This window comes from Rhipicephalus sanguineus, chromosome 4 (assembly GCF_013339695.2).
Source record: "Rhipicephalus sanguineus isolate Rsan-2018 chromosome 4, BIME_Rsan_1.4, whole genome shotgun sequence".
NCBI lineage: Eukaryota > Metazoa > Arthropoda > Arachnida > Ixodida > Ixodidae > Rhipicephalus > Rhipicephalus sanguineus.
Genome location: NC_051179.1, coordinates 91,531,269 through 91,545,071, shown reverse-complemented (window position 1 = coordinate 91,545,071; position 13,803 = coordinate 91,531,269). Strand labels below are relative to the sequence as shown.

At 47.0% G+C, this 13,803-nt stretch overlaps 2 protein-coding genes across 2 annotated transcripts in view; both read right to left on the bottom strand.

Moving 5' to 3' along the window:
• Positions 1–1,557: 1,557 nt before the first annotated feature.
• LOC119391389 (E3 ubiquitin-protein ligase MARCHF2) lies at positions 1,558–3,833 on the bottom strand. The gene is made up of 2 exons (XM_037659071.1): positions 3,636–3,833; positions 1,558–1,782 (listed from the first exon to the last, which is right to left on the bottom strand). Exons 1-2 carry the CDS (start codon positions 3,831–3,833, stop codon positions 1,558–1,560), a joined length of 423 nt encoding a protein of 140 aa, XP_037514999.1.
• Positions 3,834–9,160: 5,327 nt separating this feature from the next.
• LOC119388868 (solute carrier family 2, facilitated glucose transporter member 8-like) overlaps positions 9,161–13,803 on the bottom strand; it is a 36,488-nt gene continuing 31,845 nt past the window's right edge. Inside the window, exon 8 of the mRNA XM_049415272.1 lies at positions 9,161–9,660. Coding sequence (XP_049271229.1) covers positions 9,223–9,660 — 438 coding nt within the window. The 3' untranslated portion in view covers positions 9,161–9,222. The remainder of the gene's footprint in view (positions 9,661–13,803) is intronic.

Sequence of the window (13,803 nt, the reverse complement as noted above, 5' to 3'; positions counted from 1 at the left end):
CTTATACGGCTAACAAGCAGCAATACGTAACATTTAAATGTGACGCTGCGATAATTGAACAAAACAAGGCAGGCAAGGAAATGTCATTTACATGCTACAGTACCTCTTGTTTTCTGCGTTTAGCAATGTTGTGAGCATTCAATGTCATTATCATCATTCTCATGGGCAGGGAAGTATGGTGTTCGTGAGTTCCGGGTTTAGTGTTGCGCGCGAGTTTCGGTTTAGGCCAAACGAGATCCCACCCTCGTCGACAGTGCTACATCAGACGGTTACGTTCGCTTATTACAAGCATACTTAGGAATACATGAAGACAATCGGTCTGTTTTCGGGAGAGGGGAGCGCATGCGTTTCTACTCGGTCTTTTGGAGCGGGATCTCGTGTGGCCAAAAACGAAACTCGTGCACTACACTGAACATGAAACTCACGAACACCACAGTTTCCCATCCCTTAGTAGCCATTCTGTTGTTGTTACTGTCCACCGGTTGTCAGCAAAACGCATGACGTGGCCAGCCCTGGTCAATTTCTTTCGCTTGATGTCGGGCGGGACATCTGCTATGCCTGTTTTTAGATGTGAAGCATCTTATAGCGGAGTTCAATCCGGTGGTGGTGGTATGCGGCGTGACCACCCTTACTGCGCATGCGCAGGCCCTCTCCACACACCTCCTCTCCCTCTCCACTCCCCCTCTCCCATCCCCCTCTGCACTTCCAATATCCCCCTCCCCCTTTCCCTCTCTGTCCTCCTCTCTCCCCTTCCCCTCTCCCCTTTTCCCCTGCCCTCTTCACTTCCACTCTCCTCTTTCCCTCTCTCCCTCCCCTCTCCACTCCCCCTCTGAAACACGGGCTCTACATGCCGAAGCGCTGCTTCGCATCGCCTCACGTCCCCTTTAGCGGGAGATGGTGTGATTTTTTTCCTGGCCCATTCTGCCGTCCTCCGATCTCTTAATGTTGCTCCTATCATTCTTCGTTCCTTTGCACGCTGCGTGGTTCTCAACTTTTCCTCTAGTTGCTTTGTTATCCTCCATGTTTCGGCCCCATATGTTAGAACTCCGTTGTTAGGACATTCAGTGTAAGTAAGATCAAATAAGAGTGCGTTGTAGCCGCGAAAAGGGTAAGAAACAAACTCGCAGATAGCAGCAAATGTCTGAAAGCTTGAGACTGTCCACTGTATATTTCAATAGTTTATTTTTGATGTCTAGAATGAATCGCTTACGTTAGACAGGCAGGCCGGCTGTATACCACCAGACAGACTGCTAGGAAATGGACACTGGTTAAAAGCATTCTGATTATTGACTTTCTCACGCCGGTATGCTATAAACACTGTACGTTTATTTCATCAAAGAGCATATTTACGGATGTTTTACCAATGCTGCGATCTTAACTTCGCAGTGAATGCCAAAATTATCACAGGTATAAACGTTTATTCGTACGAACGATTGAAATTAGCTTTGTGTATGCTACTTAGTAACTTCACAGTATAGCCTCATTGTGTTTGTATACGTTTCAACGCTCAGCAACTGTTGCCGAAAAAGAAGTAACGTTGAAGCTGTCAACAGGTACCTACACAATTCGTATCACTTCTACCATCATCCAGAAGACCGTTTGGAAGAGCAGCACACCCAAGATGAACAGGTAGGTCAGCCATCCGACACTGCCAAGAAAGCCGCTGGCGTAGGTCCAGGCGAAAGACAGCACCATTACGTCACCTAGGCACGACAGCGCATTCACCAGCATGCGCACGACGTCTCTCCGGTGCTTTGGGTCTCGGAAGAAGTACCAGATAGGCTGCAAAAGTATTCATTTGGTCGTGGAGCTTGGAACGCAGAGAGAGAGACAGACGGAAACTCAGTTTTTAAAAAATCGCTGTTTTCTCAACGACAGAATCACAAGGAAAATCATCTCTCTGTTAGCAAAAAGGAAAAGCCGACAATGTGAAGATTGCTGCGACATTATTTTGGAAGCGCAGCGATAAGTACAATTCATAATTATGGTATCCCATGTGTGTGTTATAGTATCCATGATTTCGCGTCCAGGCTGCTGCAACCGTACGGGATCAAGACGGCCAAAGCTGCGGTCAAATTGAGATTGGCTATGCGCAAACATGTCGGTACACTTGAGGGTGGTGAGCCATCTAAGGACGCATTCAATTACGCGTCGGCTTTACAGCGTGAAAATATAGGCTGATCGCGCTACGTGTCAATCATCTTTGCTTACCTTATACCTCAACAAGCAACCTGAAACGCTCCGATCCTTTCTTCTTTTTCCGCCGAGCGTAAAGAAGTGCGCTAGAACCCTCGTAGCGACACGCCGTGGTACGTCACGTATCTGCTACCCAGTTAAATCCCGATTCCCTTAAAAATGAATTGCCCCAGTGAAGTTCACAGGGTTTTGTGTACTGGAGTGGCGCGCCACAAAATATCACCACCTACTTGTTGCTAGCAATATTAAGTAGAACTTGTTGCTGGCCTCACTGGTACCGCATGCTACTCTGTGCGGAAAGAGCCACGAAATCAGAGAACAAGCGGACTGGTAAGATGCCAAAGGAAAGCACGTCCTCCTATTTTATACTCTATTGTTGTGCCCCTCATATTCGCAGAGTGCTAGCAGTACGATACAACGCCGCTGAATTGCTCAAGCTCGTACGGGAACTGAATCAGCGGCCTCACTGGCCGTGTGAATCGAGACTAATTGATGCGTGGTTTATAAATGTCTCACAGGTTGCCTAACATATTTACCCTTCTCGTTCCCAATGCTCGCGTGAATATTTGTTCCCAAAATGTGTGCTCTGTTCCCATGCTGAATCTCTTGTTGAGTGGAGCGCTGTATGGTTACGCGTATTGGCTCCTTCTTTGCAACTAATTTCTCCTTCACGATGGTGTACGATAAAATCGACTATTTGTGAGACAGAACAGGGAAAAGCGACAACTCGCTTTCTCGATGTCTCTTGACCACAGCCGTAATGCAATGTAATTTTAAATATTGAGGGGTTTACATCCCCAGTTTTACGCAGAAGGTTGTGAGGAACGTTGCAGTGGCATTGCTCCTTCGCTCCGTTGCAATGTTTCGCTGTTTCTGGCCCATTGGTGGGCATAGCTGTTCGACGCCAACGGCAAATGCCTAGCCGCAGTAGGTACACCTTCGGGCTGTCTGTAAAAGATGAAGCGTTAAATAAGCTAAGTAAGCTCTCAGTGCTCTATGCCGCATTCACCGGCCTCTGCATGCTATAGAAATCACACCAATTTATTCTCCAGACCGACCTAGCAACAGACCATTTGACAAGACGCAAGTTACTACAAGGCAGACGTTCAGGGGAAGATGGAAAGTTGAAGCGATGAAAATTCCTTGAAGAGCGTGTGTCGTTGGAGTCAACGTTTCGACAAGTGGACTTGTCTTCGTCAAGACAGCAACAATTTGAGCGTAAAGTAGCACAACTTCTCCAATGCCGGATTTGCTAACTTTCTTTGCGAAAGTTTCCGTGTATTTATTACCATGGTTGCTGCTGCTGCCGCTGCTGCTCCCACGTCCAACTCACATTGGGCGGATAGCTCAGACTTACACAAAATATATAAGCGCGGGCATTTCGCTTTCATTGCCCCCAGATAAAATTAATCTAATCGCGAGGGAAGAGATCGACGTACCATAGGCTTGTTGCGCACGGAAATGGGCTGCAGACAGACGTCACACTGGTTGGTGTCCTTTTCGCGCAGCCACGTCTCCAGGCAGCGCTTGTGGGCAAAGCCGATTAAGCCCCGGCAAGAGCAAGGAGCAATAAGAGGTCCCTGTCCGGTGGCCTTTCGGCGGTAACAGATGCGGCACGTTGGTGCCTCGCAGTCCATCCCAACACTGATCTCCGCGGGAGCGCTTCCTCTGTGGTCCCTGGACTTGCTTGTCTTTGTGTTAGGCAAAACCGTGTTTTCTCTCCGGTCCCTAATTTCCGTTCGATCTGGCGAAGCCATGTCGTATAAGGTCGTGCATTGAGTGCTTTCGCACCTGAAAAGTCGCCAACAATATTACGATGTTTCACCTTAGACGACTCTCTGTTAGATCGCTGGATTCATGGACCGTTCCACTGCTCACTGTTAGACTTCCAACATAAAGAAAAATTGTATGTGTATTTATGGCATCGCGTAGTACTATGCTTAAGGGCAGGCTCTCGAAGTTTATATAAAAAAAACGGAAGATAAACACGAAGCATAGGATCCAGCTCCACAGTGTTTTGTTATGGGACTTTTGCTTTAAGGCGCATTGATTAGATAGGTACAGCAAAGAGAGATCCAACAGTCAGACTTCTGCGGTTATGCAAAGTCATACACCTTTAGCTACCCCCGTCATAGGTGCACAGAACACCAACATATTGCCTTGTCCCAGAAGAGAATATGTTGTGTTCTTGGGATTAAGCAAACTGCAACATAGTTCTTGACAACATCACCATGTGCCACTTCTTCTGTGTTTAGAGTATAATTAAACCATAAATATGCAGCCTTAACTCATTGCTATCACGCTACACCTCCACACTTGTGTAGAACCTATAAAGCAAAATTGATCAGCAGGAAAGAAAGTTACTTTGTTTTCATACTTCTCCTTGAAGCTAGAGGCTAGCGTGACAGTTCTATGTGTGTTGTCACATATTGAGCACATTACATGCGTTACATAGCACGTGCAAAAGTTGACGGTACTATTGTCATCACCCACGGTCATCTTTTTTTTTTTCGTTTACTTTCACTGACCTACGCAAAGTACAATACCAGAAGAAATATTTCTCGTTGCTGCTTTTTCTCGTCATTTCTATCATCCGTTCCTTCTCTCTGTGAAAGCATGCGAATATAAGGAGTATAGCTGACAACATCGGGTATGTCTGGTCCAGATTACTGTCGACCACGGTGCTAAAAAATCTTAGATATATTTAATAGGTGGCTTGAAGACGGCTACTCCGCAATTTTTTTCTTAACTCTCCTCTACTTAAATTATGTGGTGTCTGACCGTGTAGTACATTGAACAGCTTAATCACATTAGTATGTAAAGTGGCGTCTGAGACAAGTGGATTAGCTCGGCATGGCGCAGCGAAAGGCTGCAATGTCCAAGTAGCCGGTTTTCAATTTTTCAAGTTATTGCCACAATACTATGCAGTCTAATCCTGGAGCAACAAACAAATACATACTCACACAGCCCCACGCACTATGGGCAGTCTGTATTTGAACTTATAAACCACTAACGGCAATCACAAAGGGCCATGTTTACATTTTGTGTGGCGGACATATAATACAGTGCACTCGATGTAAAAAAGAAAATAGCAGTTGAGAACGGAATAGATAGCCTACTTCCCGGAACGAAAGTCCTCCATATATTTCTTGGTAGTTAAATTGACGACAAATTATAAGGAAAACTTCAATTACTCCAGTATGATAGAAGATAAGCCAAAAAGCCTATACTCACACTTCGCGCTTCTTCTTCTTCTCCTTCTTTCGGAGTATCTAAACATGAGTCGCACCAACCAATGACATGCTGAACGTTCCTGAAGCATCGAGCCATCAACGGTAGATATCGGTGTAACGTGAAAGCAAGAAAATGTTGATAGCGCATCCTTTCGCGCCTAAATTAAGCATGCCGTGAGCGCCCAGCAATAGGAGCGTAAAAAATCCCGAACACTTAGCGGTGCCCTGCAACACCTTTTGAACATGGTCAGAAAACACTCCCGATCGGTAGTCGAGGCTCTTGAGAGCATGTGAGGCAAACGTTATAGCGCCGCACGCGGCCTGGAATTTACAATTGGTTATCCAAGTCAGCTAGAAATTGCTCGCTCGTCTCTCGAACAGTGATGCCACAAACCCAAATTACTACGCCATAAACCCAAAGTCCGCAGTCATTGGCTAGTTTGAGCATCGTGAGCCACAGCTGCCACAGCCGTTGCGGGATGGCGCGACGTGGTCGCGCACCGCGCCAATGGGATCCCGGACTAAGGATCCCCCTCACCGATCTGCTCACAGAATATCAAATAAACGTTTTATCCTCTCTGTCTCGCGATATCACTGAAAGTAAGCCACGCGTTTGAAGAAAAAAAGAAAGAAAAGAAAGGGCTCAAGGTCATCACGCGCGTGATGTAACTTCTTTCCCACGTTCCATCTCTCCCTGCTTAGCTTTCAGCGCGCTCGTCCGGCTGAGAGGAGAGAGAAAGCGCTCACATTGTGCTACATATCCCTGTAACTCCGCTTGTACTTGACGGATTCTAGAAACGTTTTCGGCAGTTGATTCGTGAGACAATAAACTTCTTTATTGAAGCCGTTCGAAGATTCCTTGGAAAAGTGTTGCAGTGTCCCTTTAATAACCTACTGTGAAAACATATCACTGTTGCTACGGGACAGAGATGTGTGAGAAGAAAACATATTTTATAATATAAAATTATTGTTAGGATATTACAGATGAAAACATGAACATGACGAGCGCGAACTGACAACTGCCACAGTTGTTAGTAGTTCATAGTTCGCCTGACGAGGAGAGCGCCAGTACTCGTCGGTTGCTTCTCCCGCGCTATTTACAAATATAGCCCATGACTGCGACAACGATCGGCCTCTCATTTCTCTCCGAGAAAGCGTAGTTGAAATCCCCTTCACCATAATAAACTCTTCTATTACATCTGCCCATCAGGCGCCCAATTAACAAAGCTTTCAGTTCGTAATTGCCCCTTGCCATGTGCCATCCGGCTTCTTCAATGGTATGTGCACTGACAGGATTGCCTGAATATTTCTACAACACAAACCAATAGTCATTGCGTAAGGCGTTTTGTATATCGTTATCAATTACATGAATACTCCGGGCGCATTTATTACATGAACACTGCACGCGCATTTCTGCCGTCCGCCGTGGGGTTCCCTGTAAAGTCCAAATCAGTAGCGTAGCCGGAATTTTTTTTTTGGAGGGGGGGGGAGGAGAGAATGGGGGTGGGGGTTTAATTACACTTTATCCCTTTCAGCCCTGGATTTTTTATTTTGGTTAGGGGATATTTTTGTGTGTGTTTTCCTAATAGATATGACCTCAGAAGACCAAAAACGAAAAATTGAGCCAGTGGTGCAAGTATTAATGGATTTACAGACATGACGTCAAATTAGGTCATCAGGGCTCAGCGGCTGCGAAATGAGAAAAATTGCATCTTTTTTTCTGCTATTCACTAGAGTACACAAAATGTGAACCACGTCTCATTTTTCAGTGTGATACTCATTGAAACAGCTTCGGTACGTCGATCCGAATATGGCGCTTACCCGCCTCAGCTGACCCGCCTCGGCGTCATCCACGACTTCAGTCAAGCTTCTTCTTCTTTGTGGCTCCCAGCTCCACAAGCATGTCACCATTTTGGTGTCAATCGCAGTGGGGATGATTGAAGAAGTATTCCCCCAAGAATCGGCAGTTTTGGTTTCATTTCCAAGATGCTAGGCCAAGTTTTGTGTGGTGGTGTCAATTGACACCGTCAGGGCCGAAAGGGTTATATATGTTCATGCGCGTGTTTCTATGTGTTCGGGTATGAAAAATTAAAAATTATCAGCGGGGGGGGGGGGGGGGAGGGGTTGGACCCCCCCTCCCCTCTTGGCTATCCCAGTGGTCCAAATCGATAACATAGCCCCACACGTCGCATGTTCCGTGCGCCAGTAACACCATGCGAGGGCTGCCGACGATCGTGGCTCAGGCGTAGAAGGAACGCGCGAGAGGCGCATAGAGGGTTCCCGGAGGGTGGTAGTGCCGCGCGAATCCGGCAGGTACAGCATACTTTGACTGGTCCTGGCGCGTAGCTCGCAGCTGCATGCTCCGTATATGTACGGAGATTAGCAGACGGCTCACACCTTTGCACGTGTTCTGTTCTCATCTCAAAGCTTGCGTTGAAGCCATGCACAGACAGCACGAAGGCCGCCTTGATCGCTGCAGTGGTCGCGTTTTCTTAAGCCAGCGCTTCGTTGAGTTACGCGAGGTCCCATACTAAGAGAAGGAGCTCGTAGTCTTACTTCGTATAACGTTCAAACTTGTTGCGATCACATTCGTTGCTTGCGACGAAACTGCGACTTTCGGCGAACAGAAGCCTCAGCCACACCTTGGCACACCAGTGCGGAAGGCCGTAAGGTAGAAGAAGACTCGAGATCAGATACCTTGATTTAGCCATATTGGAACACGAAACCACAAGAAAAAAAATCGAGTACAACGAGGAATTTATTAACTACGACGCTTTCTAGCTGGACGCAGCTTCTACACTCGCATCGGACAGGATGAAGTTTGATGGGAAGCTGAATTTTCATGATACTGCCTGAAATTCTAGCCATTTGTGGCCATATTACTACGCACTGTACTGTTACCGCATCTGCCATTGGCCAGTGTTTTACCATCAACTAAAAAAACGCGACTGAATGAGATTTCAGAGTGTAGCTGAGCGACGGACCTATACGTATGTTATAATGATACTTATCAGAGATGATCGAACCACGCAATAACGAGTAGGGTTATTTGGCATCACGCTACGAAATCGGGAACGGAGCGTTATGCGTTGCGGATACAGTTTCATTGCGAGCGAGGACGCCCCACGCGGACATGCCCCACGCGTGTCAACAAGAAGTTAAGCTACCGCGCTTAAAAAAAATAGAGAGATAAATCTCACCTGTATGGTGGCTACTACCTCCGCAATTTGATGGCGATATCAGGCGATAATATGGTGTGTCTAACCCACGTCCATGATGGGCGAATCGTGGTCGTCTGTGCCGCGTTTACCAAGCGAAGAAAGACGCCACAGCGTTGTACTGAGTGGAGTCCTGTGTCACGCTATAGCTCATCAGGGGCTACATCAAGACACAGCTTGCACCGCTCAACCGAAGGATCCAGACTGAGCGTGTATTACAAGAACACTGAAGACGACATAAGAACTCGTAACACGGAAAAATGAGTACTTAATAACCTTTGAAACACACGGACACCCACCAAATACGATATGTGTCAAAAGAGATGTGGCAATATCTGGCATGATATTGGTGTTAAAGAGCATAATAAGCTCATCAATAGACACAACTATAAAGTATAATGAACAGGTACAGCACAAAAAGATAGATCATAATAAATGGATAGAAATGGCCGGTTGCGTAAGCTATTCAAAAAGTCTTCAGTAGCGTCTTTTTCCTTGCAGCTGCGCCTGATAAGCTGTAGCTTCGCTTTTCCAGTCGCGATTGATGCATGCAAGGTGGCGATGCATTCTTCATCTCACTCGGCACCCTTCTTCTTCCTGGTGCCGTGACCCGAGCGCCCCGAACCAGCGCTGCTCTTGGACCCTGTCGACTTTTGGGATGCGACAGGCGACTTGCGAGAGTCGATGTCCCGCGGCCGCCGCTCGCTGACCGCGTTAACTTCGTCCGGCGCCTTCGATTGGACCTGAGAGACATCTGACCCCGGCTTCTCCGCTGTCAAAACTTCGGTCGGCGTGCGGCTACGAGATGATCGCGGCTTCTTGACTGCCGAGTCCTGCGATCGGGTTTGAGTGGCATCTGACGAGCGCCTATCTGGCGTCATGCTTTTCGTTAAGAACGACTGCGGCTGCGCGGCGGCGGCCGTCGAGGTCTCCTTCATGTGCGCGTGCCGTACCGAACCAGGCGGCGCATGAAGCTTTCCTTTGTCCGTTGATTGTATCTTCTTTCTGCGAGCCTGCAAGAAGAAATAAGGTAAAAGAATGCGCAGTAGGTCGGGCTGATGTAGGCATATGCAAGCAATTGCATGGGTGCGCTCATGAAACCTTTTTTTTTTATCACACACAGCCATACATAAAGCCAATAGGTAATGAAGCCCATCAATGCGCATTGAATGCCCACTGGAGTTCTTGGCAGTAGTTTTTAACAGCGGAGCTGTTTAAGCCGGTCTTAATCTATCCAAGACGAACAAAAAAAAAAAAAAAAACTCCGCGAAGGGATGACTTAAACGCGCTTTGCCCAGCAACCGGTTGCAGAGCTGCGCGCCTGGTTCGCTAGCCCACACACTTCTTAACGCTGTGGTGCACGAAAGAACGAAAACACGAACGAAATACACTGCTCCGCCACCAGCCCGGCTGCCTGAACACTGCGTGCAACCGCTCGGTCGCGCCAGACGTCACTCACGGATAATGCATTAAGCTGGGCTAGTTGGTATTGATTGCAGGGTGTCGGAACGGAACGAAAAGCGAAAACGAAAAAAAAACGATATTTTTGACCGGAACGAAAACGTAACCGAAACTTTATCTATTATTTCGTTCCGGAGTGAAACCGAAATTTTTTCAATCGTTTTTCGGTTCACGAGAAAACTTCGCAGTGCGGAACAACTGAGCTCATACAATGTGAGCATATCTCAGGGTACAGTATTAACGCGTACCTCAGGCAGCAATTACAAAGCAAAGATATGTTGAAATTGTGCGAAAAACGAAAACAGTGGCAACCAGAGATGTTGATATTAGCGCAAGTGGACTTTTGCGGGCCTGTCACGCAGGCCAAAGTGGAGAGGGCATTGTCGGCGCTGAAGTTTGTTACAGCGAACGCTCTTATGGGATCATAACAGCTGATTTTGGCACCAGAGTTGTCCGCCGCCGCCCGTGTCCGTGACCACTATCACGTGAAGTAAGAAAAAATAAAATGAGAAACAAATTTATAGGATCGGATGGGATTTTTACCCGTGCCCCCTGCGTGGAAGTCGAGTCTTCCACCACAGCGCCACGCTGGTGCTTATAACTCCTTCGCAAAAATACTCTGCACAGGCGTCATGTCGGGCAAGGAATCGTGTTAACATATGTAATACAGCGTGGCAGAAGAGTAAAACGACAACCAGCCATCACACAATGCTAATTCCGCAAAGAATGTGTGGTTTAATGCTTCCCACCATTTCTCCTTCCTCCATGCTTCCCACCCACTGCAAAGTGCTCAGCCATAATTCATCGTCATCAGCCACAGCACAAAGCGCACATAATGCCTTACAGATATGTAGCGGCTACCACGATTCTCCGAAGAATCACAAAAAATGACATAGTGGGAACTTCGGTACTTGAGAAAAATTACGATGATTTATGGCGTAGTAGGTACCCAGCATGTGTACTTGTATCAGCTGCCCCAAGAGACTCTACAACGGGCTCCAAAGTCCGCTCTTCCAACTTTCGCTGTGACTGTGCTGAACATTCCGCGCAGGCCTGGAAATCTTTTTATCAAAACAGCGGTCTCGCACATCACAGAGTGCATTCAGTGACGTGCTGCTTCTGAGATCGTGCTCACTCCCTTGACACAAAGCACTGAGCCCACTAAAAATCGTGATTGAATTTGGAAAAAATAAATACTATGACTTTGAAGGGTATACTGGTTTGTGCTAGTTGGTAGGAATTCATCGTACAGTTACTTCCGCTCCTCTGAAGAACGTGTTTTACCCTTGTCCCGCTTTCTTAGGAGGAAGGCAAATAACTACATCACAAATCAAATGTTTTTTTTTATAATTACTTAAGCTTCAAATTTTTCCATAAAAAAAAAAAAAACGTTATATAGAACCGTTACGGAACATTTTTTTTTTTCGTTCCCGAACAGAAACGGAACGGAACTTTTTGCGGTGGAACGAAACTAAAACCGAAATGAAAAACATTTCGTTCCGACACCCTGATTGATTGTATGCATCCATTTTTTGCTAGCGAACACGCACAAAGGACGACATAGAAAGAGACAGGACAACCGCTAGACCAACTGATTTTTTAATCGACATGAAGGCCACAATACATTTCTTTGCGCACGCGCAGGTGCCACGTCACAGACAAAGTTTATCCACCAAAAGAAAAAGAAATTCTCCGCCGCCTATCGATACCGCCAGTTCGCACGTGGTTTCTTCTCACACAGATAGTGCAGTTCTCTTTTTGACAACGCGATGGACGGGGTGCTGACACATGTGTCACCGGCCTTGTGAATTTCGACAGCCTCTACTATTTCCCTCCTTCCTCTGTTCCCCGCCAACGTGCATCACATAAGTGGCGTCATATGCTGGGGTACAACCCTCGCACTTCTTGCAGTGCATCGCCAATAAACCACCCCCTGCAAGCGATCGTCTTTGTCTGTGACGTAGCACCTGCGCGTGCGCAAAGAAATGTATTGTGGCCTTCATGTCGATTAAAAAATCAGTTGAAGTCTAGCGGTTGTCCTGTCTCTTTCTATGACGGCCTCTGTGCGTGTTCGCTAGCAAAAAATGGATGCATACAGTCACTCACGGCCAACTGCGCAGGAGCTCCAGCTCCTTCGTTCTCTATAAAGCTGGCGCGTGGTCGGCCCATTACGCGTGCGTTTTCACAAAGCGCACCCGTATGGCTTGGAACTTTCCCGATTATTTCAGAACATTCCGATAAGGTTACGCGCACAATGCGAATATTAGAGTTTATTCTGGAACTTGCGCGTCGATCAGCGATAACGCTGGAATCTTTGATGGCACATCATTAAATATCGGGGAGCTTTACCGCTTGGCAGATAATTCGACGCCCGACGACCGTCTGCGCCAATATCGTTGCACTTTGAGTGTCGTTCATTTTCCGTCCACGAGTTCGCCCAAATAAAGAGTTTCGTCTTGAACACGCGGACTGCTGGCTTCGTCAACGTCATGACCACCTGACAATATACACTCAAATATGGAGGCCGAAACTACAAACTTTGCGTAATGCGCAGGTTGTCGGTTCAGTCACCATCGGCTTCCAGATTTTTAGGGGCGAAGCTCCTAAAGCCGTGGGTCTGTCCCTCCTAGCTCGTACGTGACCGCCTATGCCGCGCGTATGTGCCAGTGGTGATGGCAACGAAGCAGCGCGAGTGTTGTTGGCCCAGCGCAGGGACGAAGAAGACGTTTCAGTTCTTTCTCTGATCGATAAAGCCTGTTTGTTTGTTGTGCTCTGTGTCCTCGTCGATCCCACGTCATTACACTGGTGGAGGTGCGGGGTAAGCTTCATGCTTGGCACTCCATCGCGGACGACAATCGAGCCCGGAATCGACACCACGCGTCGAAATACCGGTCCACCGATTCAGTCGCCGTCTGCTAGTCGCCGTCATGACCGTGTACCTCGCACCCAACCTGTCTATCGGGGACGTCAAGTCGTTTATAGACGCTGCGTTACGTGAGTACGACAACAAGTACAAGAACCGTCCGTTTGTGCTGGTTGGGGACTTCAACGTGGACCTCATTGCCAATGACTGGATCGTGCAGCACATGCTTTCCAAATACGCACTCAGATGTATCCATATGCAACCTGCCACGATCCGAGGGACGTGCATAGACTTAGTGTTTGCAAACTTCCCACTGCAGCCAGTACAAGAACCTCTCTCGCTTCATTTCACGGACCATAAAGCCGCCATAATGAAGGGACCTCGCAATCCAGCCGCTATGACAACGACAAAATGAAAAGAAAAAACGAAGAAACGAAACAACAAACGAACAAGAACAAAATAAAAGTTGATTTTGTATAATATACGCACAGTCTTACGTCTTTCTAATGATGTAATGGGCTAACTTTCACGGGAGAGTTACGGTTTACCGATGATCTCCCCCTCTCGAGCTTCGCCCACTTATCATTCATTCCGTGAATATGGCGTGATTTTTTAATGCGTATCATTTTTTTAATACGTCTAGATTCTTTATCTCATAACAACCACGCTTCAATGAAAAAATTACACCATCTCCCTCTAAAGGGAACCATGTGGGGATGCGAAGCAGCGCTGGGTGTTCACTTGTGTTTCCATTGTTGTTCCTTTTGTATATTTCCGTGTTTGTTTCATTTGTTTGTGGAGTTGTGTATATGTTGTGTACCGCTTATGTTAT